This window comes from Mytilus galloprovincialis, chromosome 9, assembly GCF_965363235.1.
Source record: "Mytilus galloprovincialis chromosome 9, xbMytGall1.hap1.1, whole genome shotgun sequence".
NCBI lineage: Eukaryota > Metazoa > Mollusca > Bivalvia > Mytilida > Mytilidae > Mytilus > Mytilus galloprovincialis.
This window is the reverse complement of record NC_134846.1, coordinates 58,657,428-58,676,129: the sequence shown is the minus strand read 5'-3', so window position 1 is coordinate 58,676,129 and position 18,702 is coordinate 58,657,428. Positions and strand designations below refer to the sequence as shown.

The 18,702-nt window shown below is 31.5% G+C and overlaps 1 protein-coding gene across 1 annotated transcript; it reads right to left on the bottom strand.

Moving 5' to 3' along the window:
* Window positions 1-3,244: 3,244 nt before the first annotated feature.
* Window positions 3,245-17,570, bottom strand: LOC143045422 (NADH dehydrogenase [ubiquinone] iron-sulfur protein 6, mitochondrial-like). Its single transcript, XM_076217909.1, has 4 exons — window positions 17,406-17,570; window positions 11,781-11,834; window positions 4,401-4,520; window positions 3,245-3,467 (listed from the first exon to the last, which is right to left on the bottom strand). The coding sequence occupies exons 1-4, from the start codon at window positions 17,541-17,543 to the stop codon at window positions 3,342-3,344; spliced, it is 438 nt and encodes a 145-aa protein (XP_076074024.1). The 5' UTR covers window positions 17,544-17,570; the 3' UTR covers window positions 3,245-3,341.
* Window positions 17,571-18,702: the final 1,132 nt, after the last annotated feature.

The window sequence follows — 18,702 nt, the reverse complement described above, 5'->3', positions numbered from 1 at the left end:
ACATAGCATGCCCTAGATATATAAATTTCTAATGCATTGTATGTTTTAGCTTATTTAAAACTTTACTGGATTTGAGGTGCACTTTTTTTAAGTCCCATCACGGGCATCAGAAAATGATAAAATTAACAAACAGTTGAGTTTTACTTGATATGGACCATAAAATCACCAATTATTGTCAGGTATCTATTATCCTTTTATTGTTCCGATCAATCAAGTCAGAGTCCACTTCAGTTATTACCTGTGAAGGTCTCAAACCTCTTTCCCAACTAAGTTTATTTGTGCATCTGCTTGGGGAATAAATAAGTACACTGTAAAATCCAGTAACGTTTTTAATTTTCTAAAACACAATATATTTCAATTTTATTTATCTATGCATTACTTTTCCAGATGCACAAGTTTGTCTGAACTCAGAGAAAATTTTGAGGTGAACATTTAGCCACTTAAGATTGCAACCTTGACCTTGTATAAAGTAATTTTAAAATAAACTAAGCATTCTATGAGTATTGCATGGCAATACATAGTCCACTACCGGTTAAAAAATCCTTGTATTGGAACAAAATTCTGCCTTGATCTATAACTTGTCATGGTGTAAAGTATATAACATATATCAAGTCAATATCTTCAAGCATGACCAACAAATGTGTTAAAAACTGTTTATGTAAGTGCATTTTCTAAGTCCAAGTAACACAACTCTGCACAAATTCATCAAACCAGAACAAAATTTGAAATTGACCCGTACCATGTCATGATAAAACTACTTATCGTCCTTCCCTACGCCAATATCACCCTTATCTGACGGTCCGTAATTCTCGTATCAAGACTTCAAAACGAGACCAGGCATTATCAGCGACGTCACAATGTGAGAGGAGAAGTTATCAGCGACGTCACAATGCGAGAGGAGACGTTATCAAGCTTGCTTTTTCGTCAAGCGTAAAACTGTCTTAGGGAGAAAGAAAAGACCAGTAATAGAACGATAAAAAGATAATCAGGTTTTCTTCGTATAGATATCGTAAAATATCAACCGCTCTACACAATGTGAAACTTTTTAGCTCGTTCGCTGCGCTCACTCGCCAAAAAAGGTTCACATTGTGGCTCGCGGCTGATATTTTACGATATCAATGTGCAGAAAACCCGATAATCTATACATACAAATGTTTAAATCATTATCTTCAAGCATGAAGAACAAAAGTGCGGAAAACTGATTATTTGAGTGAATTTTCATGGTCCAAGGACCATAGCTCTGCACAAAATCATCAAACCGGAACAAAATTCACCCTTGATCTGTCACTAGTCATGATAAAACTATATACCAACTATAAAATCAATATCTTCAAGAATGACAAACTAGAGGCTCCAAGGAGCATGTGTCGCTCACCTGACATTACAAATGATGCATGAAATAATGCAACTGTTATACTTTTGCTTTAGTTTCAGAGATATAAGTCAACAGCTGCATTTTTCCCCTTTGTTCTATTTTAAGCCATGTCTGCCATGTTGGTTGGCAGGCAGGGTCATCAGACACATTTTAAAACAAGATACCCTAATGCTTATGTGTGGCCAAGTTTGGTTAAATTTGTCTCAGTTGTTTCAGGAGACTTTGGGATTTTTTTCTAATTTATGAAAAATTGTAAAATTTGACTCTAAAGGGAAATAACTCCTTAAGGGGTCAATACCATTTTGATTATGTTGACTTATTTGTAGATCTTACTTTACTGAACATTATTGCTGTTTACAGTTTATCTCCATCTTTAATTCAAGATAATAACCAAAAACTGGTTCAATGTCAACAACCCAACAACAGGTTGTCTGATTTGTCTGAAAATTTCAGAGCAGAAAGAAGAAAGATCGTGACCTGATAATCAATTAAACCTTGTGTCAGATTTACTCTAAATGCTTTCAGAGGTAAAAGCCAAAATCTACATTTTACTCCTATGTTCTATTTTTATCCATGGTGGCCATCTTGGTTAGTTGGCCAGGTCATAGGACACATTTTTTAAACAAGATACCCCAATGATGATTGTGGCCAAGTTTGGTTTAATTTGGCCCAGTAGGTTCAGAGGAGAAGATTTTTGTAAAAGTTAACGATGACGTATAACATATGCCAAGTGATGAGAAAAGCTCACTTGGCCCTTTGCGCAAGGTGAGCTAAAAAAAATGTGGAACACTGACTATTTCAGTGAATTTTTTAAGTCAAAGGACCATAACTGTGCCCAAAATCATCAGACTGGAACAAAAATTTGAACTTGATCAGTATTTAAAATTGTCATGATATAACAATACACCAAATATCAAATCATTATCTTTAAGCATGAAAAAAAGAAAACTGATTTGCCAGACTTACAGGTGGACAGACAAGACGGACAGATTTCAAACATAAAGTCCCCTTTGACTTGATAGGTAGGGGACTAATAAAGAAACTTCAGCTCATAGGTTTAAGATTAATTCCAATCAAATTAAGGATTTATAAAACCTTTTTTTCTTCACTAAAATTGGCAAAATTTTAGCAACTATGACCTTGACCTTAGATGTACATGCATGTATGTAGAAACAACAAGATTAATTGTAGTATTTTCCTCATAATGTGATATGGATGTAAGCAATTAAGTAAGGTGGCAATGTCATGTAACTTTAAGGTTAGATGTTATCATCTGAAAGCCCATTGTTAAGTGTTTTTTTATTTACTTGCTTTTGAAAATAGGGGTCTTTCAATCCTTTCACTTGACCGTATATCTATATAAATATATATATTATATAAAGCTGTATGCAATCCAATTTCAATTTCTGAGTTTTTCTAAGGAAACCATCTGTCTTTATTCCAGTTTATTTTCAGTATTTATGAAATTTACCTTAGACACATTAGACCTCAAAATAATAAAGAATTACCTCTCTTTACTTTTGACCATACCATATATTAAATTAAAATAAAATAAAGTTCAATTAAATATTAAGTTTTTGATATTTGATTTATCACCTGAAAATCAGGATGACTGAGGGATTGACAGACAGACAAACACTTTTAAACTAAACAGACATTTGAAATTCTTCTTAAAATGTATGCTGTTTTTAAATCGATGGTTTGTAAGAACTTGTACTCCAAATATTTCACCTTGATTTGATAAACTTGGAATATTGTTTATATAATATAATCATATATGCTATGGAAAAGTGGGTCTGTTTCTTTAAGAGAAAATGTCTATTCTTTTAATTTTGCTTGTGCTTAAATAATGAACAATTTCACTACAGGTAACATTTTTCATATTTTTATTTAAAATGCTTAACTTATTGTTATGTTAACAGTATGTATAACTATATTATCACTTCACACATCAGTTATATAGTATCTATGTCTTCATGTCTTCTAAATATTCCTCATATGTTATACTGGGGCCATGCTGAGCCTCATTATAATATTTCTTTTGGATAAATTTTCTGCCAGAATAACCACATACTCCAACTTCTGGTTTATCCTAAAATATAATATATTTATTATTAATCAAAGCATGTGAATGTCAAAAACAACCAATCAAAATGTTTGTTTCATTCAGGATAAAAGCTGCTATTATACAATGTATTACAGTGCATATATAAGTTTGCAGCTGTTTGCTTAACTTTGCTGGATTTTAGTGTAGACTTGACATAAAGTGTTTTTCGAAGATTGCCTGCTCAATTTTGTATTGATGTGTGATTTCAATTACTTTTTACAGTGTTGTTGTGCTGTTACACCACTGGTACAGGTAAGAGCGAGGTTGAACCCTAACCAACAAAAACCCCAGCCAAATTCAAGTCACTGTACAAACTTCAACAAAGATCAAAACAAAAGTCATATATACAGCTTCCAAGGTCCCTGACATGACAAAATGTCAAACAATGAAAAAACAAAAACAGCCTGATTTATTACAAAACAATTTCCAAACGACAATGTGTCCATACTACACGGATGCCCCATTATCACTACCTTTTTCTATTTTCAGTTAACAGTGGTATAGGGGTCAAAACTCTAATTTGATATTTCTGTTAGAAAGATCATATCATCTACATATGTGTACTAAATTTCAAGTTGATTGGACTTCAACTTCATCAAAACCTACCTTCTCAAAACTTTAACCTGAAGCAGGACAGTATTGTTTTCTATGTTCAGTGGACCATGGAATTGGAGTCAAAACTTTGAAACTACCTTGACCTTAAACTTTAACCTGAAGCAGGACAAACAGAAGAACTAACAGATGCACACTGGAAAACATAATGTCCCTATGTAGGGCATATAAACACTTTTTCTTTCAATAGATATCCTTACACAAAGCTCTGTAGCAGCTTTGTGTCATAAAATGGATGACCCTTTTAATGTTGATTCAAACTTTGGTCATATGCTTATTCCTTCTAAACTTATACTTAGTACTTACAATGTTTATATATACTTTAGGATGGCCCAATGCTCCCTTACTGCTAGACCAAACACTTGAGGCCTCACAGACAACAACAGGATCTTCTGCTATTAGGTCTATGGCAAATCTGGTGTTGACCTGGTAGAAAATAAAGAAAAACCATTTACTCAACAGTGTGCAAAAATGTATATATATATATTTACTTTGGTACTTTGATAGTTAAATTGAACAATTGCTGTTTTCTTTATGTCTAAAGGCCAAGTCATGCAAGTGTCAACCTACACCAATGTTATTGTAATATTGGAAAGGGACAGATAGTTGGTGTTGCAGGGAAAAACCAGATGCTCTGCAGGGCACAGCTTTATACGACCACAGAGATCAAACACTGAACAGTTCAAAACCCCCCCTCTAACCTTTTTATACGCCCGTCAAAATTTTGACGGGACATCACGTATTATGGTATACAAATGTCCTGCGTCTGTGGTACAATGTTAGAGAAATTCATACACTTACATACAAGTTAGTGTCCAGAAACTACAAAAATGTTTGTTTTTTTACCCATTTTTGGCCCTTAATTCCTTCACTGATGAACTTATTAAATATGACATCTTTAGTTTGGCTAATATCTGTCAGTTAAAAGCCAAAATTTGACAAAATACACTAATGTCTTATATTATATAGATGGTTACACTTTTATGGTCTAGTACTGTGTTTATCCAATAACCTTTGTGGTAGTGAACTAACTACTGCCTGGCTAGTTTAAAAAATTGTCAATACAATTTGTCCATTTAAATTGTACAATAGGTATTGTGAGAGCTATTATCAACAGGTGGTCATTTAACTACCTGTAGATTTACCTGTTTGTTTTTGACAGAGCTAATTTAAATGACTGATAGATATATAGCTAGCTTGCTTTCCTATGTCCAATGTCCTGAAGAACGACTATTCTATTTAGGTATGGGACATTTTACATTTAATACATAATTTGTTCTTTCTAATAAAGATATTTATTGTAAAATTATTTTTTTTGCTAACAATCACAAACAAATCATTGCTTGTAAATCCGACTTTCATAATGAAGAATAAAGCACTAAAATTTCTATTCACTAAGCCATTTGTACTTTTTTTGATACAATGTATATTGAAAATAATTTTTTAACAGTAATTCCAATTGAAGTAGATCCTGAATATTAAATGAAACTTAGCATCACTACTATTCCATTTCAGGAATCGTAATATAACATGAAAATATATCCCATTAGAAAACACCAAGCCACACATAATTCATTTTGTACAATTAATCACAATTAGATGGGCTATCCAAAAAAATCCATTTCACAAACACTTTAAGGTTCATCATAACAAATCACAGGCACTTGTTTCTGTCAATGTGGGGTTTACTATCCATACCAGTACAAAAAAACACAAGGTAGCTAACGGAAATTTTCAATGTGTTCGCTTCAACCAATATTTTTTTAATTTCCCTTGATTTTTTTCACAAATAAAAGTACCCAAGTCTGTCGGTACTTGATTTATCTTTACAATGAAACAACTTTCACGTACCTTGAGAATACCCCTCAAACAGAATAACACACTTCAGATGAGAATTATTGACCTTTTTCCAGACCATTGAATTTGTAAGGACTTAACTTCCGGTTAACTTAGGAAGTTAATATAACTGTGTAATCCCATTGGTCACATTTTTCTGGTTACTGGTAACTAGTATAAATAAACAGGTAACCAGATGAATTAAACCAATGGGATTGCACAGTTATATTAACTTCCTAAGTTTACCAGAAGTTAAGTCCTTACAAATTCAATGGTCTGGAAAAAGGTCAATAATTCTCGTCTGAAGTGTGTTATTCTGTTTGAGGGGTATTCTCAAGGTACGTGAAAGTTGTTTCATTGTAAAGATAAATCAAGTACCGACAGACTGGTGTACTTTTATTTGTGAAAAAATCAAGGGAAATTAAAAAAATATTGGTTGAAGCGAACACATTGAAAATTTCCGTTAGCTACCTTGTGTTTTTTTTCGTACTGGTATGGATAGTAAACCCCACATCGACAGAAACAAGTGCCTGTGTAACAAATGGACAAATATGGCCGTATTTTCACCTCAAAAATTACTCTGTGTACAGACTTACCTGTGCTGTTTGGAAAGTTTTAATGCCTAGCATCCACTAGATATATAAAAGTTAAATGCATTTTGTGTTTAAGTAAGATAAAATCTTTGTTGGTTTTTGATGGGCATTTTTTTTCCTTTCTGCAGAAGGTGTAAAAATAAACAAACACCTGAATTACTTTGACACTGTCCACTCACTGACTCAGATAAACTCTTTAACTCACCTATAGTTGGGAAGATACCTGTTGTCCATGTCAATTAAGGACAATCAAAACAATACAAACCGGTTTTTTACCTGAGGGAGCATCTCATAGTTGTACCACAACTTAGTTAATTTTCACACCTTTTGCATGAAGGAAAAAAAATGCCCAGCAAAATCCAAATGAGATTTTATCTTTCTGAAACACAAAATGCATTTAACTTTATTATATCTAGTGGATGCTAGGCATTAAAACTTTTCTAACTTCACAGGTAAGTCTGTACTCAGAGTAATTTTTGGCATGTAAAAACAGCCATATTTGTTCGTTTGTTATGATGAACCTTAATTCCATATCAGGAATCAGAAACTTAAATTATATACCACATTAAAACACCATGAAGCAAACATATATCTATTTTTTTATAAACTAAATTCACTGATTGAAATTTCCATCTTCACTGTTTAGAGACACAAAGAGAAATGGCTTAAAATGTCCCATATCTAAATAGAATAGTCTATTCAGGACATTGGTCATGATACATGAGGAAAGCAAGCTAGCTATCAGTCATTTAAATTTTACCTTTTAGTGATTTTTTTTACTGGGTAGTTAAATGACCACCTATTGATAACCTCTCACAAAACCTATTGTACAGTTTAAATGGACAAATTGTGTTGACAATTTTTTATCCAGGTAACACTGTAAGTATTATAATACCCCAAAGATGATCGGATAGGCACAGTAATTAAATAATTTTTTTCTGTGTACATTTATATTGTTGGAAGTGCTGAACTGGTATGATACATATTCTTGGTATACATTTGCAAATATTTCCCTAAACCCAATTTCAAGAAAAAAATAAGAACATTTTTGAAAATAGATTGAAGATTTAAAACTTTGATAAAAACTGTATACTCAAATGTGTCACATAGAGAGTTAGTGGTCATAATTTAGAAATCCAAATAGTGGACAATATAAAATTCCTAGAAAAGATAGAATATGTAAACTGTGCCACTTGTTGGACAATGAAGACCACTCCTTCCTTAATTGTAAAATTAACAAAATAACTTGAGATAAATCTTTTTGAAAATTGTTTACCTTCTCATAATATTGTCTCTTACCTAAGAACAACCAGATGCTCTGCAGGGTGCAGCTTTATACGACTGCAGAATTGAATCCTGAACGGTTGGGGCAAGTATGGACACAACATTCAAGCTGGATTCAGCTCTAAATTTGGATTGTGATTAAATAGTTGACACAGCATAGGTTTCTGACACAGAATGAATGTGGTCTAATGAACTTAAAATTTTTGTTTTGCCTTTGAGCAATACACTATACTGTTGAATATTAATCCTCTCAAATAAATGTTTGAAGAAATTTTTTTTTATTTATGAAATCTGAAATGAGAAAAATTTAACCCCCCCGGCCCCCTTCCCCCAATTTTTTTTTTTCACATCCCCCTTTCTCTTATTCCAAAACTGATCTCAATTCAAATTTCTAATGGAGTTTGCAACAATAACTATTCATGTAAATACATCATAAAATATTAAAATGTAAAAAAGGTGCTTGTTATCACTGAACTTGGTAAAGATGGTTTTAATTTATCAGTTGGTAGTAAAAGTGAATATACATTGCATATTGTATAAAACAATGATTTAAGTTGATTCAACTACTATTCTGGACAAAGAAAGATAACTCCAATTTTCGAAAATTTCTTGCTATTGCACAATATTGTGCAATTAGATATTTCTTACTGTGCAATTGAAGATTTCTTGCTATTGCTGAATACTGTGCAATTGAAAATGTCTTGCTATCGCACAATACAATATATAATTATTATGGATCCTGATTTGGACCAACTTTAAAACTGGGCTCATAATCAAAAATCTAAGTACATGTTTAGATTCAGCATATCAAAGAACCCCAAGAATTCAATTTTTGCTAAAATCAAACTTAGTTTAATTTTGGACCCTTTGGACTTTAATGTACCGGTAGACAAATTTGAAAACAGAACCAAACATTAAGAATCTACATACACAGTTAGATTTGGCATATAACAGAACCCCAATTAATCAATTTTTGGACCAACTTGAAAACTGGGTCAATAATCAAAAATCTAAGTACATTTTTAGATTCAGCATATCAAAGAACCCCAAGGATTCAATTTTTGTTAAAATCAAACTAAGTTTAATTTTGGACCCTACCAATTTGAAAACGGGAACAAAAATTAGGAATCTTCATACACAGTTAGATTGGGCATATCAAATAACCCCAATTATTCAATTTTTGATGAAATCAAACAAAGTTTAATTTGGACCATTTGGGCCCCTTATTCCTAAACTGTTGGGACCAAAACTCCCAAAATCAATCTGAACCTTCCTTTTATGGTAATAAACCTTGTGTTTAAATTTCATAGACTTCTATTTACTTATTCTTAAGTTATGGTGCAAAAACCAAGAAAAATGCTTATTTGAGCCACTTTTTGGCCCCTAATTCCTAAACTGTTGGGACCAAAACTCCCAAAATCAATCCCAACCTTCCTTTTGAGGTCATAAACCTTGTGTTTAAATTTCATTGATTTCTATTAGTTTATACTAAAGTTCTGGTGCGAAAACCAAGAATAATGCTTATTTGGGCCCTTTTTTGGCCCCTAATTCCTAAACTGTTGGAACCAAAACTCCCAAAATCAATCCCAACCTTCCTTTTGTGGTCATAAACCTTGTGTCAAAATTTTATAGATTTCTATTTACTTAAACTAAAGTTATAGTGCGAAAACCAAGAAAATGCTTATTTGGGCCCTTTTTGGCCCCTAATTCCTAAATTTTGGGACCAAAAACTCCCAAAATCAATCCCAACCTTCCTTTTGTGGTCATAAACCTTGTGTTTAAATTTCATAGATTTCTATTCACTTTTACTAAAGTAAGAGTGCGAAAACTAAAAGTATTTGGACGACGACGCCAACGTCATACCAATATACGACCAAAAAATTTCCAATTTTTGCGGTCGTATAAAAAGTGAAAGAAATGCTTAACCTTTATTACATGAATATGTTGAAAATATTGGCACCCTTGTAAAATAGTTTTTATTAGAACTGAGGGCAGAAACCTAAAAAAAATCCACGTGTTTTAATTTCTTATAGAATAATTTATTGTTAATTCTTTGCACTATAATTGTTTTTTTGTTTGTTTGTTTTTTTGTCCACAAACTAAATACCATATGTTTATATGACAATAATTTAATTTTGGATGTAACGCGTCTTCTGATTGGCTGACGTTATTTTGTTATGAGCCCATAGACATAATTTAGTCATGTGACCGTGACGTCATCAACGTTTTTTCATCGTTTTATACGGTTTAAAATGGAATTTAGAATTAAATTATAAGAAATGACTGTAATATTTTATCTGTCTATTCGAAATAACATAAAAAATGTGGTGCACACTGTTAATAACCCGCTACGCGCGTTATTCAGTGTGCACCACATTTTTTATGTTATTTCTTCATAGACAGAAAAAATATTACAGTCATTCCTTAAATACAAATATTATCAAATTTTGTTGAATTAATGAATATTTTGAATATATTTATTCAATAGAGAAATAAGGAATTGCCTAAATTTTATTTAGAATAAGTTCTAAAGACAATCTTTAACATTTGTAAAACAGTATTGAATGCAGATACAATGTAAGTCTATCTACTACAATTTAAGTATAAATCATTTTGATTTAAGAAAATTAATTTGAGAAACAACTTTTTGATAGAAAAAGGCAGGCATTGGGAAAGTTTGCATTATATTAGAAGATGATATTCATTTATTCTTCACTTACCATAAAGTACATGTAAAAAATAACTTAAATTGATTAAAAAGGTATAATGTCAAAACAAATAGTCATGAGTCAAATTAAAAAAATAAATCAGCTATTTATTCAACTAGTTATATTATTTCATTTTATTTTTGAATTTTCTTGTCATAATCACAGTAATTAAATTTCACAAACACATACATGTATATTTTACCTGAGACACATGACCTGTAAGTTATATAATTTTAACACTTCAATGCAGTCAAGATTTCCCTTTAATCCTTGACTAGTTTTTGATTAATACCTTGTGTATTAATTAAGCGACAGGGGGTATAATGATGGACATATAGGGCCACCATGGTGGACATAATTTTTATGGCCACCATGAATAAGATAATGTCACAGGTAGTACTGTAATCCCCAACATGAGTTCAAACCTTCTGCTTGTAGTATTAAACATTGTGGTACAATTTCAGAGCAATTGAAATACTTATACAGAAGTTATTAGCCTAAAAGTAGAAAAATGCTTGTTTTAGGCCCTTTTTGGATCCCTAATTCCTAAACTGTTGGGACCGTCATCCACAAAAATCAATCCAAACCTTCCTTTTGTGGTATTGGACCTTCTTATTAAATTTCAAAGAGATCCATTCTCGTAAACTAAAGTTATTTTCCAGACACCAAATGTGTCTTCGGACGACGCAGAGGATGACATCATACCATTATAGGATCCCAAAATGTTTTTTGCATTCATATAAAAACAATCTAAGAAACATGTTAAGAGTTATGTAAGTGAACTTAAATGTGTAGGGAGCCTGGTTTTCTACTCACACAAGAATTTTCGAACTAGATGTGAAAGTTTTTGCAATGATGATTAGTTAATTATGCCACTCCCACACAGTCAGACAGTGTATGTTGAGACAGAGAAAAACAAATGTATGGACTTATTTCTTTACAAAAATGTACATCCCCTTTTTTATTTTACAAACTATTTTTAATTATTACTTTTGACAATAAGACCTAAAGTTTTTACTGCTTAACTCTATGATATACATGTACACAAATATATATAAGCAAGGTTTCTGCTGAAAAACTAAAAGTGGCAGAAAATAGATTGTTTTGGTGAAAGAGGCAGCAAAAAGAAAATTGATCCAGGGGAAACCTTGTATAATATTGTAAGTATAAAATATTTCTTAAATACAAGCACCAATACTTTTTTATCATGTTTATAGACAAATTATTACTTTCATAACTACAACATGTACAAACTACTTTCTTACCAACTTAACTTTGTCTACAAATCTTCCCCTCCTCCAGTCACCTGGTTCCATTTTCTAAAATATTTAAAAATTAAAATTTATATAATTTAACTGGTCTACAAACATGCCAGACATATATCAATAATCAAGATAAAAATAAATGACAAGGTTTTTTCTATCTTCCAGATACAATCAATCAATCTGGCTTTTGACCATAAAAGTACATTTTGTAGCAAGCACATTGAAGTTTTATATCCTTCCTTAGGGCTTCATAATGACTATCCATTTTTTGTCAGTCAATGTAAAATTTTGAATATAATTTTCGGATGTCTTTACTGTCATGACCTTAAATATAGGTTTTAGATTTTATCCCTACAACTACCATGACTCAATAATTGTCATATAAGCGTATTGTATATAATTTGATGTGAAGCAATTGTTTTAAGTACATGTATTATACCAAAAATAGAATTACTGACTATACATGTAAATATATATGATACTACCATGACTACCAATTGGTTTTTTGTTTTAATCACTTTAAGTTTTGGAATTATTTCACACTTGACTATGCAGAAATGTTATCGTTGTGCATTGTCAAAATTTTTCTAGTTTAATAGTTCGATTTTTGTTTGTCTAAAAAGTGATAAAGGGGCCTTTACTTGTAAACCAGCACTTGTTCACTTATTAGTCATTTACATTTTACCATTGATTCTAAAGCAGCTTCCATTATACATGCCTAAGTATATGAACTAACTTCAGCTTCCAATCAGGATCTGAAGTTTTCTGTCTTGTAGTATGAAACAGATTGATTTCTCAGTTCTTCTTATATCATGATAATCATTTTTTTTCTTCAGATTCCTGATAGCTTACAATTGTCTGTATTCCAGCACATACATGTACATTGTACATGTACATAACCATATAGAGACTTATTGTATTTACTGTTTTACAAATGTCATTTTATTAAAATTAATAATTCGACTTTGCTCCATTGCTAGAAATGGAATGGAATCATATTCCATACAAAAGTAGCCACACATCTTGCGTTATTATTGGTAAATAGTCAATGGGTACAAGTCAAATGGTCAATTGTACTTCAGCACCTATAGAAAAAGTCATATAGCTATCTGGTCAAATTTCTATCTTGTCATTTCATCATTTGGTTATTCAACTGCTAATAGCACTTTTACCATTTTTTTCCCTTTTAATTTAAGAATATTTTTCCTTTTTTTTTTAATTATTAACATATTATTTTTTAACCAGAAACTCCGCAGGGCGCAGCTTTATACGACCGCAGAGGTTGAACCCTGAATGGTTGGGGAAAGTATGGACACAACATTCAAGCTGGATTCAGCTCTAAATTTTGATTGTGATTAAATAATTGACACAGCATAGGTTTCTGACACAGAATGAATGTGGTCTATAATGAACTTAAAATTTTTTTTTTGCCTTTGAGCAATTCACTATGCTGTTGAATATTAAACCTGTAAAAAAAATGTTTGAAGAAATTTTCTTTTTTTTTTTATGAAATCTGAAATGAGAAAAATTGATACCCCCCCCCCCCCTAATTTTTTTTTCACATCCCCTTTCCCTTATTCCAAAACTGATCTCAATTCAAATTTCTAATGGAGTTTGCAACAATAACTACTCAATTGAATACATCATAAAATATTAAAATGTAAAAAAAGTGCTAGTTATCACTGAATGGTAAAGATTGTTTTAATTTATCAGTTGGTAGTAAAAGTGAATATACATTGTATATTGTGTAAAACAATGATTTAAGTTGATTCAACTACTATTCTGGACAAAGAAAGATAACTCCAAATGAAAATTTTTTGCTATTGCGCAATTAGATATTTCTTGCTATTGCGCAATACTGTGCAATTGAAAATACTAGCTATTGCACAATACTGTGCAATTGAAGATTTCTTGCTATTGCTGAATACTGTGCAATTGAAAATTTCTTGCTATTGCACAATACTTAATGTAATAATTTTGGATCCTGATTTGGACCAACTTGAAAACTGGGCCCATAATCAAAAATATAAGTACATGTTTAGATTCAGCATATCAAAGAAGCCCAAGAATTCAATTTTTGTTAAAATCATACTTACATTTGTAGTTTAATTTTGGACCCTTTGGACTTTAATGTAGACCAATTTGAAAACCAAACCAAAAATTAAGAATCTACATACATAGTTAGATTCGGCATATCAAAGAACCCCAATTATTCAATTTTTGATGAAATCAAACAGAGTTTAATTTTGGACCCTTTGGGCCCCTTATTCCTAAACTGTTAGGACTAAAACTCCCAAAATCAATCCCAACCTTCCTTTAATGGTCATAAACCTTGTGTTTAAATTTCATAGATTTCTATTTATTATACTAAAGTTACATACACAGTTAGATTTGGCATATCAAAGAACCCCAACTATTCAATTTTTGATGAAATCAAACAAAGTTTAATTTTGGACCCCGATTTGGACCAACTTGAAAACTGGGCCAATAATAAAAAATCTAAGTACATTTTTAGATTCAGCATATCAAAGAACCCCAAGGATTCAATTTTTGTTAAAATCAAACTAACTAAAGTTTAATTTTGGACCCTTTGGACCTTAATGTAGACCAATTTGAAAATTGGACCAAAAATTAAAAATCTACATACACAGTTAGATTCGGCATATCAAAGAACCCCAATTATTCAATTTTTGATGAAATCAAACAGAGTTTAATTTTGGACCCTTTGGGCCCCTTATTCCTAAACTCCCAAAATCAATCCCAACCTTCCTTTAATGGTCATAAACCTTGTGTTTAAATTTCATAGATTTCTATTTATTATACTAAAGTTATGGTGCTAAAACCAAGAAAAATGCTTATTTGGGCCCTTTTTGGCCCCTAATTCCTAACCTGTTGGGATCTCAACTCCCAAAATCAATCCCAATCTTCATTTTGTGGTCATAAACCTTGTGTTTAAATTTCAATGATTTCTATTTACTTATACTAAGGCCAAATAAAAATATATGTGTGGTTCCAGTAACCCGACCAACCCTAGTTTAAACCCCCTGACCCTAGAACTTTTTTTTTCATTTCTGAAAAATGAATTTCAAACGATCTAATTTTGGGGATTGTGAATAAAAATAATATAAAATTCGTAGATTTCTGTCATTTGAATTTCCATAAGAAGTATCTGTTATTCATTTGTTATTGGCAAAATGCAAGAATTCTTAACAATTTGTTGTCAAAATGCAACAAAATTAATGAAAAACGTAAATGACTGTCTTTATTTTGCAACCAAACACTTTTAAAATGGCTGACTTCTGGTATTGACGTGTGTAATACTGGAAACAATTTCGGTAAACACACGGTTTTTTTCTGGATTTTGACAATCCTAAATAAAATCTAGAAAAAAATAAATAAAATTTGTCGACCTACCGACCTTATTTTTCAAAAGAATGTAACTGGAACCACACATATATTTTTATTTGGCCTAAAGTTATTGTGCAAAAACTAAGAATAATGCTTATTTGGGCCCTTTTTTGGCCCCTAATTCCTAAACTGTAGGAACCAAAACACCCAAAATCATTCCCAACCTTCCTTTTGTGGTCATAAACCTTGTGTCAAAATATCATTGATTTCTATTTACTTAAACTAAAGATATAGTGCAAAAAACTAGAAAATGCTTATTTGGGCCCATTTTGGCCTCTAATTCCTAAACTGTTGGGACCAAAACTTCCACAATCAATCCCAACCTTCCTTTTATGGTCATAAACCTTGTGTTTAAATTTCATACATTTCTATTTACTTAAACTAAAGTTATAGTGCGAAAACCAAAAGTATGCGGACGACGACGAAGCTGACGACAACTTGATACCAATATACGAACAAAAATTTTCAATTTTTGCGGTCGTATAAAAACTTAAAATTTTGGAGGATTTTTGTACATTGTTAAATAACTCAGCACACATATAATTATGCAGTCAGAACTACATGATAAATTTATTCAGTGTTTGCTTTCTGTGTGAAGTTTTCTTAATACTCTAATACATATTATATATTATATACTTATATCAATTACAAACAATATTGAACTTGTTGAATAACCATTAAACCAAGGATTTGTATCATGTGTATAGTAAAAAAAATATTATACAAATCTTGGTTAAACTTTGTTGTTTTAAGGTTTATGTACCCTTCTGTAGCCATTTTTGTACGAACTGTTCAAACTTCAATTGTATCAAAACTACAGATATAATGAATAATAGAGATAGGCCATTTTGTACATATTCCAAGGGGAAACTTGATGCAAAGCATTATTTTTTACTGTTCCATTGCATTTAATAGAAAAAGAGGACTTTGTGGCAAATAAATCAAGATTTTTATAGAAAATCCACAGCCTTTATCCTTGTACTCTCATATTTGGCAATTTGATGACTGATAGATATAGGATTATTGCATACAGTGCTAGCATTGATTTCCTTAAAACAAGTTTGTAAATGTAGTTATTGGTTAAGACAAGTATAAATATGGCAAAAATCAAGTACACCTTTTAGGGTGCGCTCAACTTTAGTGACTCAGCACGAGGTGTTTTGGAATTTACAGGTTACTTAGAACTTTTTGAGAAAAATAAACACTAGCACATCATAGAAAATCAAGTGAGTAATTTATGTTTCAAATGTTATAACAAAAATCTCTGTATTAAAGGCTGTGGATTTTCTATAAAAATCTTGATTTATTTGCCACAAAGTCCTCTTTTTCTATCAAATGCAATGAAACAGTAAAAAATAATGCTTTGCATCAAGTTTCCCCTTGGAACATGTACTAAATGGCCTATCTCTATTATTTATTATATCTTTAGTTTTGATACAATTGAGGTTTGAAAAATTCGTACAAAAATGGCTACAGAAGGGTACATAAACCTTAACAGTAATTAGGTAATTGATCTAGTATATCTTTTATACAAAAAAGTAATGAATAAACATTAAACAAAGAAGCAAAGTGTCGTGTAAAATCCTCAGAAGGTGAAAACTTATTTTAATGTTATTTTCTGCATTTCTAATCTACTTCAGTCTTAAAAGATTTAAAATAAATAACATTGGACCCAATCTTGTTTACTAGTAAGGCTGTCAGTGATGTGCAGACATTTTTGTCTTAAAATGTACCTTATCGCTATTTGTCTGCCATTACTGGACATCACAAAAGTTCCCGTAAAATTTTGACATTACAATGGAAAAGTGATTGTTGTACAAAAAAACTGTTGTATGGCGACAAAAGTTCAAGCGAAACAGATTTCCAAATAACAATAAGGTGTATAGAGCTTCATTTTTTAAAGTTTAGATTGGAACTTGTATTATGTGCAACAAATATATACATTTACACTGACACCTTAAGAGAAAATGTTTTAAAAATTTGAGAGAGAAAAAGGAGTCTTCAATAGTTCACTTGTAAAACATGATGTAAATTATGGGTGTCGAAATAACTACCTATGACGAGTTAACCAGATCCAGATTTAATGCGGGGCCAAATTTGACTATAGCGAGTGCCGAATTGACCAGTTCCCGAAGTGATTAGAAATTATACCAAAAATTATTGTATGAGTGTCCCTTAATTTTTAGAGAAATTAAATACGTTTGCTATGTGATATACCTCTCCAGTATGTGTTACAGTATCAACATTTTTTCCCTCAAAGTCCTTGCTGCCTACAGATGTTAAGCTTGACCCATATGGACGAGTTATTGCCTGTTTTGGTAAAAATCTGACCAACGTCCTCCCAAGGGCAGCCATACTTGTTTTGAAAAATAATAAATTCCGGACCGTTTTCGTTACGAACAAGTAAAATTTCCGAAACATGAAAGTTTTACATAATAAACGGTTACTGGGACTATTATACTAGTTAGTATAATTGTCCCAGCTATAAATCATCAATGTTTTAATCAAAAGCGATGTTTGTACAACCGACAATTAAAACAGGTGCGTTGAAGTTCTAAGCAGACTTTTCTTGGAAACAATTTCAAACTATATATACAGTTGTATATTTATGGGTCATTTTCAAAAAATGTCGAATTTTCAGTACACCCATGCTAATTTTTTTTTTTCTAATGGAAATTTCAGTTGTAATGGTTTAAATGAAAGCTTGTCGGATTTATGATTCAGAACATTGATAATAAACACGATTTACGTCTATTTTGATAAGATTAAAATGTATTTAATTAAGTCCGATTTTGGGGTATTTGTGTGCGTACAGTGTCAGGAAAACACTTTTCAAATAATTTTTTTTCCGCTTTTCTTATCGCCTTGATATCTGCGAAAGGGACTTTTTAAGACCGTTAATAATTACTGTAATGAAAAATCTTAGCTTCTTTATCATTATAGGCTTATTATCTACAAACTAAAGTTCAATCAGCGTACGGGTAGTTCATGTCCATCCTGTTATCGCTACTTAAATCAGCCGTTAAATTGTTCTCCCTATGAATATTGAATTGGTCAATGTTGATTTCAAAAGTGCAAAGTTGCCTTTACATTTAAAACGCCACGTTTCTTGAACGACAGTGTAGAGAAAAGAAATTTTAAGACATTTATTGAAAAAAATAGAGGGTACTTTTTTTCATGTCTATGTTGGTCAGTACCAACAATTTTGATTAATTACACCAACAATATACTTGTAAAAAATGCAATAACGTGTTGGAAACCAAATTCACAACAGAAAACCATAATCACTTCACCAAAGGGAGCAGTTATTTCACAACAGCATTTTGCAGGTGCAATACTGATATCGTAACAGGATAGACTTTTATATAGTGATACATGTGATATATCATAAACGTACGTTCCTGTTACCAATGAAATAAGGAGAAAAGTAAACTATTATAACTGATCACGGAGGGATTTACTTGAAAGAGAGAAATTAATGCACTCATGAACACATTGTGTGCAACAAGAGCAG